The 18686-nt window shown below is 42.4% G+C and overlaps 1 protein-coding gene across 1 annotated transcript; it reads right to left on the reverse strand.

Annotated features, from left to right (window-relative positions):
• Window positions 1-8594: 8594 nt before the first annotated feature.
• On the reverse strand, window positions 8595-17008 carry insig1 (insulin induced gene 1). Its single transcript, XM_063912476.1, has 6 exons — window positions 16849-17008; window positions 16386-16733; window positions 13200-13324; window positions 12343-12509; window positions 11747-11846; window positions 8595-10278 (listed from the first exon to the last, which is right to left on the reverse strand). The coding sequence occupies exons 2-6, from the start codon at window positions 16717-16719 to the stop codon at window positions 10249-10251; spliced, it is 756 nt and encodes a 251-aa protein (XP_063768546.1). The 5' UTR covers window positions 16720-16733; window positions 16849-17008; the 3' UTR covers window positions 8595-10248.
• Window positions 17009-18686: the final 1678 nt, after the last annotated feature.

The following is an 18686-nucleotide window of genomic DNA, read 5'->3' on the forward strand; positions in this document are numbered from 1 at the left end:
AGGGTTTCCTTTTACTATCACAAGTCTACAAGTGTGCATTGTCGTTTTTGTGATAGTAACTCATATTCTTTAAAATGTTGAAGCATTTATTTATTTATTTTTTAGCTTTTACCATAACGTAATATGCACTTTGATATGCGGATGCTCAAACTGCTTTAATGTGTTGGTTTTTAAATTGAAACTCGAGATATGCCTGGTGTCCTGCGTAAAACACCCTAAGTGACTTTTCACTTTTAAAACGCGGCTTTTGTGCAAAAAGCAAAGCAAATGAGATGATGTTATATTACCTACACTATTTATTTGGGGTTGTATGAGCATATTCACACAATGCACGTCATTGCTTCAATAAAAAAAAATCCGTATCCTTAAAATCTACCTGCTTCTGTCCCACATGTCCTCGTGCACAAAGGGCTCATCACATGTCGGTTTCTGCAGAGAGTTAGAAGTGAGAGATGTAATTAGACAGCCTCTCTCATGCTGCGATTGTTTCTCCCTATGTGAGGGGAAGCGCAGATTAATGTTGGGGCTAAACAAACACAATGGCCCCGCAGACAGGCCGCTGCTGGCCTCTAACCTCAGAGCAGAGCAGGAGGAAATCAGTCTGGAGGAAATGACACCAGCCTCTGAATTATAATAAGAGCAAGTGTGCACTGCAAATCCTACACATATCAACAGCTTCGTTTAACTCATGCTGTCCTATAATTCTTTAAAAAGCGACATCTTTCTGTTTTAAATCGGCGTTGATGATTTTTACGCACAGCCACTTTCTCCAGAAATACCGCTGGAAGGGTGCAGAAGTATTCCGTTTCTACTGCACTTTATTTAAGCAAACTACTCTACGACATATGTGTGTTTTGTGCAGTAAATACCACGCAATTACACATATTTTATTCCCTATTGTCTGCTCACTTCTTCTGGACACAATGCTTCCTGTTTTAGGGGACATCTCTGAGGCCTCAGCTTTTACTCCTAGGACACTTTGTCCTGTTGATGAAGGGTTCAAATAGAGCTGCAGCACCCAGCTGATTTGCATATTACTATATTAGTTCTATTTTTCCAGAGTAGAGTCAGTGTTTAAGCTACTAAATGTGATTTTAAACCCGCTTTTTTATTATGATATTTGGCTGGTTTTGGTTCCTTTCTGTGGTATTTAGTTGTATTGTCTTGCGCTTCGTTGACTCTCTTCATATTATTTAGTTGTTCTTCAAATTTATCACAATTCTGTTGGAAATATCCAAAATGAAGCGTTTATGACTCAGGAACATGTCTTTTGTTTGTGTCTTTTTGTAGTATCTGTATTTCTGTGCTGTCGTAGTGTTAGGATGTGAGTCGACACTATTTCTTTCTTGCTTTTATAATCAAAATCAATCCTAAAGAGTGCGTAAAACCTGCGTTAAAAAGCGCATGCATGTGCTTTCCACTTTCTTTAAGCGTGTTTTATTTCGTGATTACTTTAAAACATGGATGAAAAAGAGTCCAATATTAGCTTTTTAAAGACACGTTTCCCTTCAAAGTAGACTGTGTGTGTAAAGATCGCTCTGCCCCCCCCCCCCCCCCAATCACCGTAGCTTGTTGTTCTGACTCTGTTAACGCTAGCATCGCCTTGTATTTGAAGCAAACCTTGGATAAAATTATAATTTAGCATGAATATATTCGGTTCTTGTTCATGCAAGCAGGAAATATTGATTATGCACATGTCATGTCTGCCTGTAAATAAGTGAATGCTTAAAAAAAAAACAGCCTGCATGGAGAAGCTGTCCTGCTTTTGGCGTTAGAATTCCCCCCAAAAAATCAGTTTTTCTACTTCTGGCTCTTGTTCATATTATAGCTCTGCACCCTCCTCCTCCTTCTCCTCCTCGTCACACCCCCCTTCCTACTACTACTATAAGACATCGTGTGCATTGTGCGCATGTGCCCTGTCCTTGAGTTCCTATAACCTATTCCCCCCCCCCCCCCCCCCCCCCCCCCTCTGTATTTTCCTTGGTAGGATTGTCTTCCACGTCACCAGCGCTCAGTACTATGGAGTTACTACAAAAGGTGACGCGCAGAGGAGGATTTGTGAATGGACGCCGTGATGTGTGCCAGCTCACAGATCAGAGGGTGCTGGGACCTCTTCTGCAGATGCACCCTAACCCCCCCCCCCACCCCCCCACCCCAACACCCCCTCCATTACACCCCCCCACAGATGAATGGGGGTCTCTAATATCAGCTCTGTCACCATGCAGGGGTCGGACCAAATCCTCCAGCTTCCTGTGCCTTTCAAAAACCTGAAAGCAGTCTCTGCTGTTTGGTGATCCTGCTGTATGATTTTCTTTTTTTTGCTCGTGCTTTTGTCGGTCTGGAAGCCCCCTGTCTTTTTTATTTTTCACCCTGGGTCAGGGCAGAGCATAGCAGCCGAATGAGAGATGATTAGAAACGGGCCTGATCACTCATTGTCCAAAAAGTCAAGCAAATTAATTTAAAATACATTTAAGGGTTTTGGAGAATGAGTTGCATCTAATTCCACATGTTTAATTACGTGCAGTGATTTGAAAATGTTAGACCTAGTCAAATCACCCAAAATGCATGGAAAGAAAGAGACATTTATATAAAAAAGGCAGTTATTTGTCAAATTTTGAATATTTTTGCAGCGTAAAATACGAACCTCTTTCTGCTTAGTGCGTAATTTCACTTTTCTATAACATATGCTACTATACCCTGCACAATATTCTATTTCTACTAATTAAAGCACCTTATATTTAAAATGTAAAGGTCATTGCATGATATAAAACTAGTACTTCTAAGTCTAATTTCTTATTTTTATGTCTAATCATCCAGATAGCCTACTCCACTCTTTATTCACCCTACACACCCGTATGATGTCTATATAATTTCCCGGTGTGTGTGTGTGTGTTTACAGATGAATCTTCTGGACTTTGGGGCTGCAGGATCTTCTGGTGTCAGGCCTTTTATAGGTTTTAATAACTCTTAATCCGTCTGATCGCTCTGGCGTATAAATCTCATTTTAATTTGGATTGTTCTTCAGGAGCGGCGGCGCGTATTCCTGCACAAACAACATGTGCGCCACCCTGAGCGCAATTAAGGCCTCAGCTAAATTGGATGAAGGCTAATTGAATGCAGCTGAGCTCCCTTCAGAAAACTCCTCACGAATATGAGGAAGACGTGCAAACGGAGTCCTTGATTTCTTAATAAAAAGGAGAGGAACTCCTGCATGAATTAACATCAAGGTAAACACTGTTTTTAAAAAAGCTGCTGAGAAAAGTGAGGGAAAGTTTCTGCAGGTGAATGAAGTTGTGTGACCAAGAGTTTACCCCATTTAAAATAGATTTTGCCCGAGTGGAAAACACTGTTCTTTTGTAAAGCTCGTGATTAGTGAGTCAATCCTAAACAGGCTGATTAGGAGCCCGACTTCAGAGCTGAGAGGCTGAAGCAGCAGAGCATGATTTCTGAATCATTTATTGTCAGAATACGGAATTTAAAATCAGAGAAACACACCTTGGAGCTCTGACTGCGAAATAAAAACCAAGAGAAATAAAAGTTACAACACAGGCATTATTTATTGATAATCGTAAAAACTACTGCTGATTCAAACCCAAAGGAAGTGCAAAAGAGAAATGAAGGATCATAAAAACGCACGATTTACTAAAGTAGGCTACTTCATATTTCAGGTGAGTATTTCCCATTTATGCCAAGTTAAAGTGCATTTTTGCAGCCAGTATTGTGCTCTTTACTCCACCGTATCTGAAAGCTTTACAGATTCAGATTATAAACTAATGCAAAATATAAATCCACTAATACCTTAAATATTATACAGTCGTTACAATTAGCTCCACTATTTAATGCACCAGTAACCCATTTAATAAATACCACTCTGCATAAAAAGTACTTTTGGTACTTAAGTAAGCTTTTAACACGGGGACTTTTACTCGTACATTTAGATTGAAATGGGTAAAATGTACTTCTTCCACTTCTGGAGCAAAGACTGCTGTAACCTGGCCAGAGATTTTTCAATTGAATTTAATACCATCGCATCATTATCGCAAGTCATTTCACAAATTCTGTACCAGGAAATGAGTGTTGCAACAAAGACACACAACAAACACCAGTCCTGCTATTTACCTAGTTACCTTATTTTGTGTGCTTTGATTTAATTTCGAACTCCTATTGTTTAAATGTGGTCTTAGGCTCTTTAACCCCCCGGTAATGAAGCGCCACTGACGCGTAAAAGTAAGAATTTGAGTCACAAATATTGCTAAAGTCCCCGGATGTGCATCAGGTAGCTGCCTGTTCTTCCTCAAAGGCCTGCAGGACTCCTCAGCTCTATTTCAGTGTCAGGGTAATAGCTGTACATTCTGCAACAGGAGGGAATGAAAAGCAAAGAGAATCTAATGTAATGTTTCTCGGTGACCTGCAGATCCCTATATAAAGTGTTGGGTTCCTCCCAGCATGCTTTGGATGATCCACATGCCTCGTGCACCTGTCTCACAGTCCTGTTTACGGACAGGAGGAACAAGTGTGAGAGAGACAGGTGGAAAGCACTTGCTACAGAAACACAGAGCAGGTTGGCTCAAATAGTCTCTGGATTTTTGTTATTTTAAAAATGTGAAGTGCAATCCTAAAAAAAACATGCACAACCTAAGAGAACTCTTCCCGAATTGCGTTAATTTTAAATGATCTTAACGTAGATACCAGCTTTAACAGTGTTTATTCAAGTCACACACTGGAAACACTGATCCGCTTCTAAATCTGCTCCTTGTGTGTGCACTTCACTGCTCTGTGCACGTTCTGATTGGAAGCAAACTGCGTGTGCAAAGACGATAAAGTTGAGTCTAATCTTTAAAAGTAAAATACCCCCCCCCCCCCGTTTGTTTCAGATCCAGCTCGAAGTTCATTCTAAAATTGAGAAACCATCCCTGTTATGTGCGCGCGCCCAGCAGCTTTATCTTTAGGAGGTCAGTCTCCCTGTGTGGCATGGAGCATAAGAGCACGGAAATAACGCCGGACTCCCATGAAAGCGCCATGTGCCACCGGGTCCCTTTCACCCCCTGTGTGCACCTGAGTTGTTTTTACCCCCCCTTGGCTTCAGATATGCTGTGAATTTGTCACTTATCAGGGGGGCGAGCTGCCAAAGGCCATTTTAGGCGCAATAACTTTCCCGGATGAATTTAGCCTGCCAACTCTGCGCATCTCTCAGCAGCGAGAGGCCTGTTGCTTCCCAGAAAATGTCTCCTGCGCCTGCTAATAGAGACTAATTAAAACATGACATACATCGACCTTTAGTGCATCCTAAACAGGGCTGCAAGCATGACTCGGATTATGCAAATGAAGGCTGCTTTCTTTGACATTATGAGCAGGTAACTGTGAGAAACACATCCCTGCTTCTTTAAATCTGGTGCAAATGTTCTGTCTGCACAACAGGTGTCTCAACTGTTAGGATGATTTTTCTTATTCCTGCAACATCCTCTCACCATGTTGTCCAATTCCTTTTTTTGAAGTGTGTTGCATGGCTAGAGGAGCCTTAGACTTGTGCATAAATCATCTGTAAAGCTGCAGGTAAATGAGTAGACTCTAGATTATCATTGCACTCCATATGCTCTTTTTTATTTGTATTTATTAAGGGAAAGCATGGATATTAACCTGCTGTGCACCTTTATTTTGCACAGAAATCTGCCTCTGCCTCTCAGGGAATCATGCTCACTTTGATTTATTCCATCCCCTTTTTATGGAAGTATTTTTATGATCATTCCCCTGGTCGGCTCGGGGAGTCAGATGTGCTGTGAGCTGCAGCGGCTGTGTTTAATTCACACTGGGAAAGATTTGTTTGGATGGCATGCATAATGTGCCATCACATGAGGTTTAGCCTGTCATCCTGTTGTTATCCTGCGGAGGAGGAAGAAGAGGAAGAGGAGGAATGGCACACAAAAATCCCACTGTGACGTTGCTTTTGATTTCCTGCAAGAAAAGCTGGAAACAGCTCCTTATTTTTTCTGAAATCCTCCTGGAAACAGCTCCTTAAATGAAGAGTGGAGGGCTAATAAGACCCTCTGGTAGGTGGAGAGCAGCCTGCCATTTGAATGATCACAGAAGTAATTTGAGCTAAAATGGAGTCCACTTGTTCTCCCCCCCCCCCCCCCCAATGGCATAATAATTCATTATTCCTGGCCTACAGTGGGAGAGGGGCAGAGGACAGGAGTGGACCTCAGCTCTGGTGTAATGAAGACTCAGTAGACCCTAAACACACACTCCCACACACACATAATCTTCCATTATATATCAGGACATTAATGCGGCTGAAGACCTTTATTTTTTGGGGTGGGGGGGGGGCCGAGAAAAGAATGATTTTCTCCACTCTCTCGATCCATTTCATTGACCTTTTCTATCATGCATGTGACTCGCTGCGGTGCCGGATAAATATTCCAGGAATAATCTGCCGCTGTTTAATAAATCATCTTTTGGAAATCTGAATTTTTATGTCCTGGTGCATTTAAGGAGCTTTAAGGGGGAAAAAACATTTTGGAGTGAAGTTTTCTGCGTCCTTAGTATTAAACATGCATCTGTGTTTTGTCAGAGGCCTCCTGAGATGTTAAAATGTTGTTTTGATGAAATAAATGGAAGAATAAAACCCTTTGCAAGACCTCTGCTGCTTCCTGTCCCTCCACTAGGGGTCCATAGAGGTCACGGTATTAACGTCCAGACAGGCTGAGAGGATAAACACTGTCATCTGGTGGCAACACAAGCCATCACTGCTCACTGTGCTCTACCTGCAGGGTTTACCTCTTGTTTTTAACTTCCAGCTGCATGCATGCAACACTCAGAGACTTCTAAATGTGTGTGACAGGCAAAGAGAGGAGAGAGGAGGGGTCATGGTCTGAATCCAGAGTCTGAAACTACAAAGGTGAGGAGAACAGAAACGTATAAAAGTCACAGAGGTTTTAAACACTGAGGGTTTGCAGGGTTAAAGGTGACTGCACAACTTAAAGGAAAGGACATGAATGGGTGTCTGCTTTCTATTCTTAATTTCCTTTCTTTTCTAAACCTGTGAGCCATACATCTTTAATTCCAGCTGTGGTGGAAAGTACTTTTACCCAAGCTTTGTACTTTCTTTTTGAGACGTTACTTTCCATTTGAAGAGGCCGTCTGGGGTTTTCCCGCTCCTGTAGTATGTTTATATATGTTATGGAAATGGTAAGCAAAGACTAAAATCCCAAGTTTCTCTCTCTAGATTGAGTTTTTAAATGTAATTTCAAGCTAAATCAATAATTCATGCAATTGTGTGGCAACAGCTTACAGTAAGAGGATGTCAAATCAAAGACGCTCTAAAAACAAACTCCATAGAGAAAACTAAAAGACAGCATTTCCCAGAATCTAGTTTTGGAAGGAATGGATAACTTGTAACCAAGGAGCATTTTCTGTTAGCTGACATTTCATTCGAGCTTTTTAAACGGTAGCATGTGCTGTGTGTTTAAGGCTGAACATGCTTCAGGTCTCTGAGCAGAGGACATGTTTGCTGGCAGACAACCAATCAGGAGGCTCAATAGCAGCTCTTCCAGAGACAAAATGGAAACTCAATGGAGCTGCGAGGAGATGAGGCCGAACAGAATCTGTGGGATGTTCAGATCAATACATCAGATGGTCTGTCTCTTGGCCTTGGAGGAAGGACGTAGAGAGAGAGAGGAGGTGTTAGGGTAGGGAGGGAGGGATGGAGGGGGGGGGGTTATTTTGGCAATAAGGAGGCACTCTAATGGAGTCTTTCAGTTTGCCGTGGCTGGAAATGAAAGGAGGCTGAAGCCCGGCCAATTATTGTGCCTGAGAAGAGGAGGGGAGTGAAAGAGGAAGAAGAAGTGGCGTGTGGCGCCGGATCGTTGGCCTGTCAGAGAGACGGATAAATAGATAGAGGGGCTTCCAGAACGAGGGGGTCCATTCAGAATAGCCCACAGATATTGGCCCCACTCCCAGAAATTTCCCTCCCCAGAGCAAAAGGTTAACTGTCAGTCCCCCGCTAGGTATAAATAGAAGTCTGCCCTCCAGAAAGGCGTGTTCGGAGAGGAGGGGGAGGGGGGAGGGCGGGCTGCTCTGGTGACACACAGGGGGTGGGTTTTTTTTTTTCGGGAAGGGGAGAAGATGCAGCCGAAGACATTATAATGGCTCCGGAGACTGACAGAGGCCCCGGACAAAAGAGTGTCCTCATCTATTCAATTTGGCCCTGACAGCAGACACAACAAGCGCAGGCCTCAGTAGCCCGGAGACCCCCGGTGGGTCCGACACCCAGACAAAAAATAAAATCAGAGAGCCATTGTTTTCCTGACACTGCTGGGATGTGTAATAAGGATACAATTAAAGGTCTGTATCATAATGTAATCTAGTTTTGGTCTGCAGAGGCTCCTTTTGTTTACTTCCGGAACAGAGTGACGTCACTATGGAACACTTGCGCTCCAACACATTGTACATGATAGGCTAAAGGGGGCGGGGCATCTCTAAGCAGGTTGACCAATCAAAGCAGAACAGACTGGGCTCTGGTTTCAGACAGAGGGTGACAAGAGGAGAAAAATAAAGAGCTTTTTTGAACCCTACATTGAAGAGTGAGTAAACACAGATGTCCGTATGAGGTGTTTTTATTTTTCACTTAAATCCATGGTAGCAAAAAATGATACACCGCTGAAATATCAGACAGAGAAACACCTTCAGGTGCTTCACCACCTCAAAAAATAAAGCTTCCTCTCCAGAATAAGAACACACCTGAATGTGAGCAGATCGATCCGCCACATGAAGTTTAAAAAAATATGATTTCCTTCCATGATGAGATTCTTTTGACACAATATAGTTTCCTCTCTAGTGAGTCATTGGTTTTGACTCTGAAGGCATGAAGTCTGACACTAATCTCAAACAGATGTTATTGCTTTGTTTTGAAGTATCCACACTGCATATACTCGTCAGGAACAATAAATAGATCGGCTCATGATTGCACTTAATCCTCTAACTAACACACTGTAGAGAGTGGCAGTAATACCTGTCTGATCGCACGGGAGAGCCGTAAGCATAAGGTCATGTTTGTACAAATGAAACTAAAATGGTTATAGTGACAAAAGCACTACGTTCTAAAATACACAGGCAATCACAGATTGCAAATCTCAATGTCCCTCCGTCTCCTTCACCCGCCGCATGTTCCCAAACTTTCGTGAAAGAGAGAATTATCAGAGAGCGTTTTAAACCGGGGGCAAAAGAAGTCTACTCCTGGTACATTATCTCCAGAATAATGCTTGGACTTTCTCCCTTTCTTAACACTCTCCGTCTGTTTTATACGGGGGAGGATTAGGGCCAAAGAAAGGGAGAATTCTGCAGAAAATCTGAGATTATTTTCAGAATTCTGTTTCTTATTGTCAGAATTTTTAGAATGAATCAGGAATCAGAGTCCCAACTTTTTCTCTATTTCTGGAATTCTGACTTTTTCTCCACAGAATTCTGAATTATTTTTCGGAATTACAGCTTTTTTTAATCAGGAATTTCCATTTTTTCTAAGAATAAAGATTTTTTTTCTCAGCACTAAAAAAAAATCCCTTTCAGTCATCTCACAAAAATAAAATGTCTGTTGTAAATATACTATTTAAGGGTAAATGCAGCTTAAACTGTGAGCCTTTTCACTCGGGTAACTTGAATTTCTGCAGGTGAATCAGAGCCTGTAAAGACCAATTGGCACTCCTGTACATACGTCCTGTCTCTCTAATCTATCGTCACTTTAAAGGAATTACTCCGTCCAGTCCGTTTGCTTTGGGGTCTTTCAAAAATAAATACTTAATTTGGTTTAACTGGGAATTCACATCTCCCCTGCGCGCTTCATCTGAGAATACATTTCACTGAGAGAGTGAGGACATCTGTTTCACCCACTCGTACATTTTCCCTTTTTATGATTATATATTAAAAATAACAAACAAATAGTCTTTTCCTCAAAGTCCAAGGTGCATCCACACCTCCACTCCTTCACCTGCAGGAACATCTGCACCTCCAGCGTGAAATAAAACACTTCAAAATCAACTTAAAAAAGGCAAACGCTTCCTCCTGTCTCGTGTGGAGGGAGCCGTGATGCTAATGGAGGTTTGGCCACAAGGATGTGCATGGCACGTTGGATGAGGGGCTTTCCCGAGCCGCACTTCTGTTATGAGGACAAAGGATGAAGTCTAAACCAGACTTGTTACTCTCCTTCTTCACATAATGTGTCCATCTTTAATTCGCCTGTCCTTCCTGGTGCTCCGTTCAGTCCATGTGGGGTTTCTCCACGCCGCCCTGAGGGGAGACAGGAGAGAGTAAATCATGTATTCCTCAATCAAAGCAGTGCCGACATTAGAGACAGACACTGGATCATCTGGAGTTGTGTCTGCAGCCTTTTTTTATGGAGCAGATTTATGATCCTGTAGAGCTTTGTAGATGGAAGTCGTAAATCAAAGTCCTCAGTTGTGTTTATGACAACACCCTCAGGTGACTCGTTTCTCAGGAATTAATCAAAGTAGTTTCACTTTCCTGTAAACAGCTGCACCCTTTCTAAAGTAAATAAGGACCTGTTGCTGCTTTAAGAAATGTCAGCACAGGGATACTTAGCTTTCAGTTCCTCCTTTTTAAGAAGTGATTATTCCTTCTTTTTGCAAAAGGGGAAGAGAGGACTTATTGACACGTGTGAACTCCAAACTGCTTTCTGATGGCTCATTTAGCCATGCAAAAAGTATTAAAGGGCCTTATTCTGCTCATTTTTGTATTTAGAGGCTCTACTGTGACATGTTTCCATGCGTTAATGTTCAGAAAGCTCTTCATTCTCTGGGATTTTAGCCTTTGCAGACCATTTACATGCACTAAAACCTCTTGAACACACTATAGGAGAGGGGGAAACCTCAAAAAGCATTAAAGGGCCTCTTTAAAACGACATTATATTATGGTATAGACCTTCTGATAGCTAGTTTGTCTTTTTAAACCCCATAGAGTATAATAGAGCCTCTTTCAGACATTGTTGTGATCCTGCATGCTTAATGCTGCAAAACAATAAGAGATAAAGCCCCCAGAGTCTCATGTTCTTCCTCATAAATTCCCCCCTAGAGCAGAAAGAGCGAAACCCAACGAGTGCCGCCATGTGCCAACATTCCTCCAGCTCCGGTCACAAACAAAAACAACGAGGAGCAAATGACCCTGTGGTCAGCCGAGTCCTGACTGGCTCTGTGTGCCGCCGCCACTGTGAAAAACAAACAGCCTTTAATCTGCTTTCACGCTGCCACTCGAGTCAAACTGAGGCGCTGACGGGACCCTTACTTTACAGACAGAATGAGGTGAGGCTTCTGGGCACGGCCTTAATGGAGACATCAGAGCTGACTTGATGGGATAATTATGAAAGAAGGGGGGGGGGCAAATGCACTTTGCACTATTTTTTTGACAGCGCTATCGTGGAGCAGCTTAGCAGATGCACATGAAGCGTGCGGAGGAGTTCACTCAGGCAAATTTAAAGCTGATTGACGGCATGTTTTGTGCAGATATGACAGGCTGAACATGAGCAGATTCACAGGTGTTTACCCTTCAGTTATAATCTTTGCAAATATGAAAAGCTCCAAGGTCAAGAGTTTTGCATAACTGGAAAAGTTCCCCTGAAAACCGTAGGAATAAAACTGGTTTGATCGCTTTTAAAAGGAATAGTTTAACAGAAAGAACGCTTAAGAGAATAAAATGGGACCTCAGGACCTTTTTACACACTGACTGAAATACTAGTCTTTACCATGGCGAGCTGGCGTCCGATGTTCCCCACGGTGACACCGCCGGAGAAGAATATGCACGGCAGCCAGGAGCGCACGTACAGGAAGTCCGGAGACGTGTACCTGAGAGGAAAAGCACAAAAAATCATAGAATTAGTATCCATAAAGTAGGGATATTCTGCAGCCGACTCTGACTTCTTTTAAAGCGTTTGAACAGATTGAACTTCTGCACGAGGAGTAAGATGTTGCATGATGATTGCAAGCTAAGGACTATATTTATCATTCTTTTCCTTCTGTTTCTATCTCGCTGCAGTTTGAGCCTCTTATCGGGAACACAACTCTCTTTTCTCAGCTGTGTGTTTGGTTAATTTGGCTCAAGGAGACACAGGGACTTCCCAAAAATCTCTCATGTCTGTTTCATAGATTCCTACAGGTGGGACTAGATGAGAGTCAGTCTCTCAGCTGTGTGATTAAAACCTAAAACCAACGTAGTTTGTGGTGTGTGTGCAACATGAAACCAGGACCATTGACGACGAAGCGCTGGTGATTAATCCTCTCAGGCAGTTTTGCTTCCTTATAAAGGGAACAGTTCTTTCCTCTTTTAGTGCAATTAACTCACTGGTAGACTCCGTTGTAGACGAGCAGCTGCGTGAACACGGTGGCGAGCACGGCGGTGGTGATGCCCAAGCCGAAGCCGCTCCTGGACCGGTCGAACGTCCACCACAGACCCAGCGACAGGGCTGCCAGCGTGAGGGACAGCTGCACGTTGTTGTCGATGTCTAGCTTCTGTGGTGCGGGAGGTTAAGGACAACAACCAAACAGTGTGACGCAAAGACAGGATTAGATCGTACTCAAATATTTGCAGAAGCTAAGATAGGGATCTTTATTCCTGCAGGACCAGAGCACTGACAGTGAAAGACCTACTGATATCGGAAAAGTTATTAGAGTTCCTCAAAGTAAATGCTGTTTTTGAGGGTCTTGAAATGCTTCTTTTTTGGTGAAATATCTGATATTTTAAGTGTCTCATTCTCAGGTGTGGGCTAATGGCTCTACAAAGTCCCTTCAATTGAGCCCCTCACCTACAATTCTGAAATTTGATATACATATTTAGCATGGGAAGATGCACAAAAAAGCCTCTTGGAGACATATCGTATAACGGACAGGAAGTCCGACGTTTTACATTTTCTATGCAATGTTTTGCACCAAACGTGCCATATTTACACAAACTCCTCCCACAGATTTTGTTCGATTGACTTAAAATGTTGTCTACAATATTTTAAGACCTTGAGGATCAAAACTGTTGATGTGCAAGGGCTTGTCCAAAGTGCTTACAGCTTTAATTAACCTCAAGAGTCCTTAAAGGTAAAGCATGGCATCCTGTTGCTTTAAAAATGCAGATAGTTTAGTGCATACCCTCACATTTAACAACACAGACGTTTCATAAAGATCCAGAAAGCTCCGTCTCTGAAAGGATACAACACTGGCGTGGTTGATGCCGACGAACACCGCGATGCACCTCATGACGCTGGCCCACTCCCGCTTGAACTTGTGCGGCTCTCCCAGGTGGCTGTCGAGGCAGGGATACAGCAGGCCCACCACAGCTGTGCAGAGGAAGCAAACAGACCCGGGTTACACGGGATAAGCAGAAACTCTGGAGAACGAGCTGTGGGATCATTCTGTTTGCTGAACATGCACTTCTATAATTAGCTCCATTAGAAACCTGCAAACCCTTAAAAACAATGCAAGTCTTAAATGTGCTTGTTTTTGATAGATATTAGGTTTACCATCAACATAATGCTCATATTTATAAAACAGGATCTGGATTTCTTTTGATATGACTATTTTAATGGGAAATAAATGTAGCTTATTGGGCGATATAGTCTATTTTTAAGCACTGAGAACCAAGAGTATCCCAAAGTTTTGTGTTATAAATGAACAGTACAGGTCCCCAGCAATTAGAAACTGCTGGATGCTAACTTCAATATGTTGGGCAATTTGCACAATTAGAATAAGTTGCATTAATAAGCGTTAAGCCGATATGTACAATTGTCTAAAGTGGCAGTCAAATTGATCCAACATCCTCTTAATCCTCTTGGTTGAAATCTGGTCACTTTCTGCTGAAAACTGTCATATTGGTCCCTGAAAGTGATACAGCACCCTCAAAACCCTCCGAAATATCTCCAATACTGTCCAAACCGGCCGTGCCATGTACAGTGGTATGCAAAAGTTTGGGCACCCCTCTGAGATTTCATGACAATTTGCTTTTCCTTTATAATAGAAGATCACAGCAACAACATTTGTTTTCCTACAAAGATGTAGACGTTTTAGTGTTTTCCAGACCAAAATTCTTAGGGTAGCATTACATAGTTTTATTATAATAAAATAAAATGCAAAAAATGGGATGTGCAAAAGTTTGGGCACCCTTATAAATAGCATTCATTTCAACACCTGTACGGATTTATAGCTGACAGGTTGCTGCACAAAATTGCTTTGATTAGCTCATTAGACCTTCAATTACAAAGACAGGTGGAACCAATCATGAAAAAGGCTATTTAACATAGGTAATAGCTGGCTGTGCCTGGCCTAGGTTCTTTCTTAGGGAGTGGCAAGATGGGGACCTCAAAACAACTCTCCACTGACCTGAAAGCTAAGATAATCCAACATTATAAATTAGGAGAAGGGTACAAAAAATTATCTGACAGGTTTAAACTGTCTGTCTCCACAGTCAGAAACGTAGTTGTGAAATGGAAGGCCACAGGAACAGTCCGTGTGAAGGAAAGATGTGGTAGGCCGACAAAAATAGGGGAAAGGCACAGGCGAAGGATGGTGAAAATGGTCACAGAGAAGCCACAGACCACCTCCAGAGAACTACAACAACATCTGGCTGCTGATGGTGTAGTTGTTCACCGTTCCACAATCCAGCGTACTTTGCACCAGGAAGAGCTCATTGGAAGGGTGATGTGCAAAAAGCCTTTCCTGAGTGTTAATCACAAGAAGAGTCGCATGAGGTATGCAAAAGCACATCTGGACAAGCCAGAAGCATTTTGGAACAAAATACTGTGGTCAGATGAGACCAAGATTGAGTTATTTGGTCATAACATGAACAGGTATGCATGGCGAAAAAAACACACTGCATTCAATGAAAAGAACTTGTTGCCCACTGTAAAATTTGGTGGAGGATCTATCATGTTATGGGGCTGTGTGGCTAGCACAGGTACTGGAAAACTTGTTAAAGTTGAGGGCCACATGAATTCCTTACAGTACCAGGAGATTCTTGACAAGAATGTTCTAGAGTCAGTCACAAAGTTGAAGCTACGCCGGGGTTGGATTTTTCAGCAGGACAATGATCCTAAGCACCGATCAAAATCCACCAAGGAATTCATGCAGAAGCACAGGTACAATGTTCTGGAATGGCCATCCCAGTCCCCAGACCTTAACATCATTGAAAATGTATGGATTTATTTGAAGAAGGCTGTCCATGCACGGAGGCCAAGAAACCTGACTGAACTGGAGACGTTTTGTGTGGAAGAATGGGCCAAAATACCACCTGCCAGGCTTAAGGGACTTGTCTGTGGCTACAGGAGGCGTCTACAGGCCGTTATTGCAGCAAAAGGAGGCAATACTAAATATTAATGGAATTATTTCTTAGGGGTGCCCAAATTTATGCACATGCCTATTTTTGTTTGAATGCACATAAACATGTTTCTGTTTGACCAATAAAAGTTATTTCACTACTGAGATGTTTCTGTTACCATAAGGTATAACATATGTTAAAATGAAGTTGCTGCTTCAAAAGCTCAGCAAGTGACAAACTGATGCAGTGGTTTTCCTAAGGGGTGCCCAAACTTTTGCATACCACTGTATAAACTATTGCACATAAAGACTAATTAATGCAACTTTTGCCAATTAAAGTTGGTATCCAGGGGATGCATACTTTACATTACCAGCATAAAACCTTTCCTGGTTCACAACAGGACTCTGAAGAAGCTGACTACCTAAAGCACATCGTTTATACAATGAAGACGATCCCTGCATGACATTTATTTGGCACTCAGTAATGTCAACAGTCTGTAAAAACATCAAGAGTTTTTGCCCTGCAGCACGAGGAGGAGGAGGAGGTGTTTCTAATTCTTTCTGCCCCCACCCAACTTCCTGGTTCCTTGCCTTAAAAGTGCCGCCCCCTTTAAGCTCACCCGTTATGACACTAGCCAATCAGCGCGCAGCTCGCGTGGTATCCGGCAGCTGCGGCCAATCAGAGTGAGAGAGTGAACCCACTGGCAGCAAAATTACCACAAAGACTAGTGTAGCATTAGAGAGGAAGGCTTGTATAATTGCCAACAATAACAAAGCCGAATGATGATTCATGACCACATGATCATACAGTAAAGTGAAGCGAGTAGAGAAAATACAAGGGAACTGTTTTATGTGTTCAATTGTTTAAAATGGCACTTTTTTACGCGTTAGTTTGGTGAGACGTGCGTAAACGTCACAGTTCCAGACTTTTAGCACCCATAATGTACCTCTATCCTGTCTATATATGGAACATGCTACTTCACAGACCCCTCTTCTCTTTGTCTCTAACTTAGAGCCAAACTCAAAATGCTCTCCACAGATATTTAAAACTAGTTCACATTTTCCCATCAAACAGTGTCCTCAACTCACCGGCCCCTGTGCCGCAGCACGGCGGGATCCACCAGGCAGACGAAAACAAAGTTGTCATCACCTCCTCGGGAAACAGGGTGACATTTCTCTGAATCTGCAGCAAGTTGAGCACCAGGGCCAGGAAAGCTCCCACGGTGAAGAGCACCAGACCCCGGCGGATCAGGTTGGCCGTGCGCACGTCGTGCAGAGAGCCGTACGCATTGCTGAGCACAGAGGTGATTATGGACATCATTTCTTCAGCTTTGGATGCTAACCAGTGGGCTCCGGATGAGTGTTTGGTCTCAACACTTGATGCACAGGAGCAGCTCCAGCAGTGGTCCTCTAGTCTGGGCATTTGGCACTTTAAGGCTGCAGGAGAAGATATATTTAGATCATAAGAGGAGAGAGACTCAGCGTTGCAGGGTGAAGACACAATAAGAAACAGCTTCCTTCAATTAAGTTGGAAGAACAGGCTGGTGTTTACCTTGATCTGGAGACGTCTTCTGTGCGTAAAAGCTGAAATCTCGTTCACATCATCGTTAGCAGACAACACACTAAGCTCTGCTCCATTCCACAGCACACAGCTCATAGCAGGCACAAGAGCTTCCTCTGCACAAAACAATCACAGCTGTGTCGGGTGAGAATCGGCAGCCAATCAGAGCGCGGCGGATGATATGACGTGACGCCACTCCACCGCCCCCTCCTGCAGGACAGACGCAGGAACTCCAGTCTGCAGAGCAAGTGAAAGTGGAAACAGAGAAGTATTTAAATGTCAGCCAAACACATCAGAATCCGAATTAGAGACAGGGTTATGGCCAATAAGAATACGAGTCATTTGTGTTACAGTGCATTCATAAACACAGATGGAGAAGATCATAAGAAAAACGTAAACATGTTTTTTCAAACTATAAAATATAGATTTAATTTACATCAAAATATAAATAAATATCGATTCATTCTTGGAACAATATCATATGTGCCGTATTGGTATGAAAAGTGGAAAGCTGTGCAAAATATTTGGAGGGTTGTGCAAGACTGACATTAAACTCAAACTATGAAGAGCAAATAATCAGCTGCAATATACAAAGCAGTGACTGTGTTGACAAAATGAGACGTTGTAAGAGCTGGTGCACAATAAAGGTAGCTCATGATACAGTCAGTACTGATATAATCATAAAGATAAGATATACTTTTATTCATCAGAGTGAGGCCGATCCTTTGTCACCTGAATTACAAACTATATCAAAAACAGAAGGACATAATCAGCAACAGTATAAAATAATCAGAACAGTATGTGAAGCATGCAGAGTATCTCTAGTTAATATACAATATTAGATTGGAGGTCAGTGTGCTTTGATTGGCCAGCCCACAACTTGTAGTATTTACATAATAAGTTAACAAGGAATTACAGTTTGGAATAAACCCCCCTATACACATTTGTTTACCAGGTAAACAGTAAAGCTTCTTGTCTGATAAATGCTCAAACTATTCCAATAAAGGTTGCACAAACTACTTCCACAGCATTTGGGAAAAGGAGTTAGTCGTGGCACTTGTGTTGTTGATGAAAGTGGTTGACCTGTGTGTCATGTTGAAGGAGGTGTGGCTTGGAAAGGAGGCGTGTGCAGGGACGTGCATGCGAGCCAAACAGCACGTCAGGGAGAGATAATGTGAGTGGGAAAGGTTCAGTGCCCGAATGACACAATTCTTCGAGGAACGACAACAACAAGAACATGTGTCGCAAGAGAGGCCGTGTGACCCAGCCGGGTGTTTATGGGCAGAGAGATAACAAACCTCCATTGCATACGTGAGGCAGAAAGCATACATGTATAGGGTTTGTTCTTCACTGGGCGTGAGGACATGCATTCAAAGACAAACAGGACACATCTTTAACACAATGATACAGTTATTTCAATTTAAGTGTCAAATAATTCTTGACTAGCTGCCGGCACTTTGTTCAAATTAATACCATGGATGAATCAACTTTTCTTTTCATGCAAATAAGCTTGCAAAATTAAGCGATGCCTCATGACCTACAGCTAATTTGCAAAACAAAAACAGAAAGCATAGCATTCAGATAGCATTTTATTTTCAATTAAGCGAAATTGATTTTGGTGTAATTACCCCGCCAGTGTTCAGGGTATTATATCCGTTTTTGGAAATGATTTGTGTTGGAAATGCATTTCTAGTTGTCACCCAGACCCAATGTCCCATGTGGAGGAAAACAATGGCCCAATTACTGGGAATTTGGTCAGATGAACAACAACCTGTAACTATGAAATAAGACACAAACATCTCAGGCACAACGGATCCTTTCTTTTTCTA

Source organism: Eleginops maclovinus, chromosome 21 (genome assembly GCF_036324505.1).
Source record: "Eleginops maclovinus isolate JMC-PN-2008 ecotype Puerto Natales chromosome 21, JC_Emac_rtc_rv5, whole genome shotgun sequence".
NCBI lineage: Eukaryota > Metazoa > Chordata > Actinopteri > Perciformes > Eleginopidae > Eleginops > Eleginops maclovinus.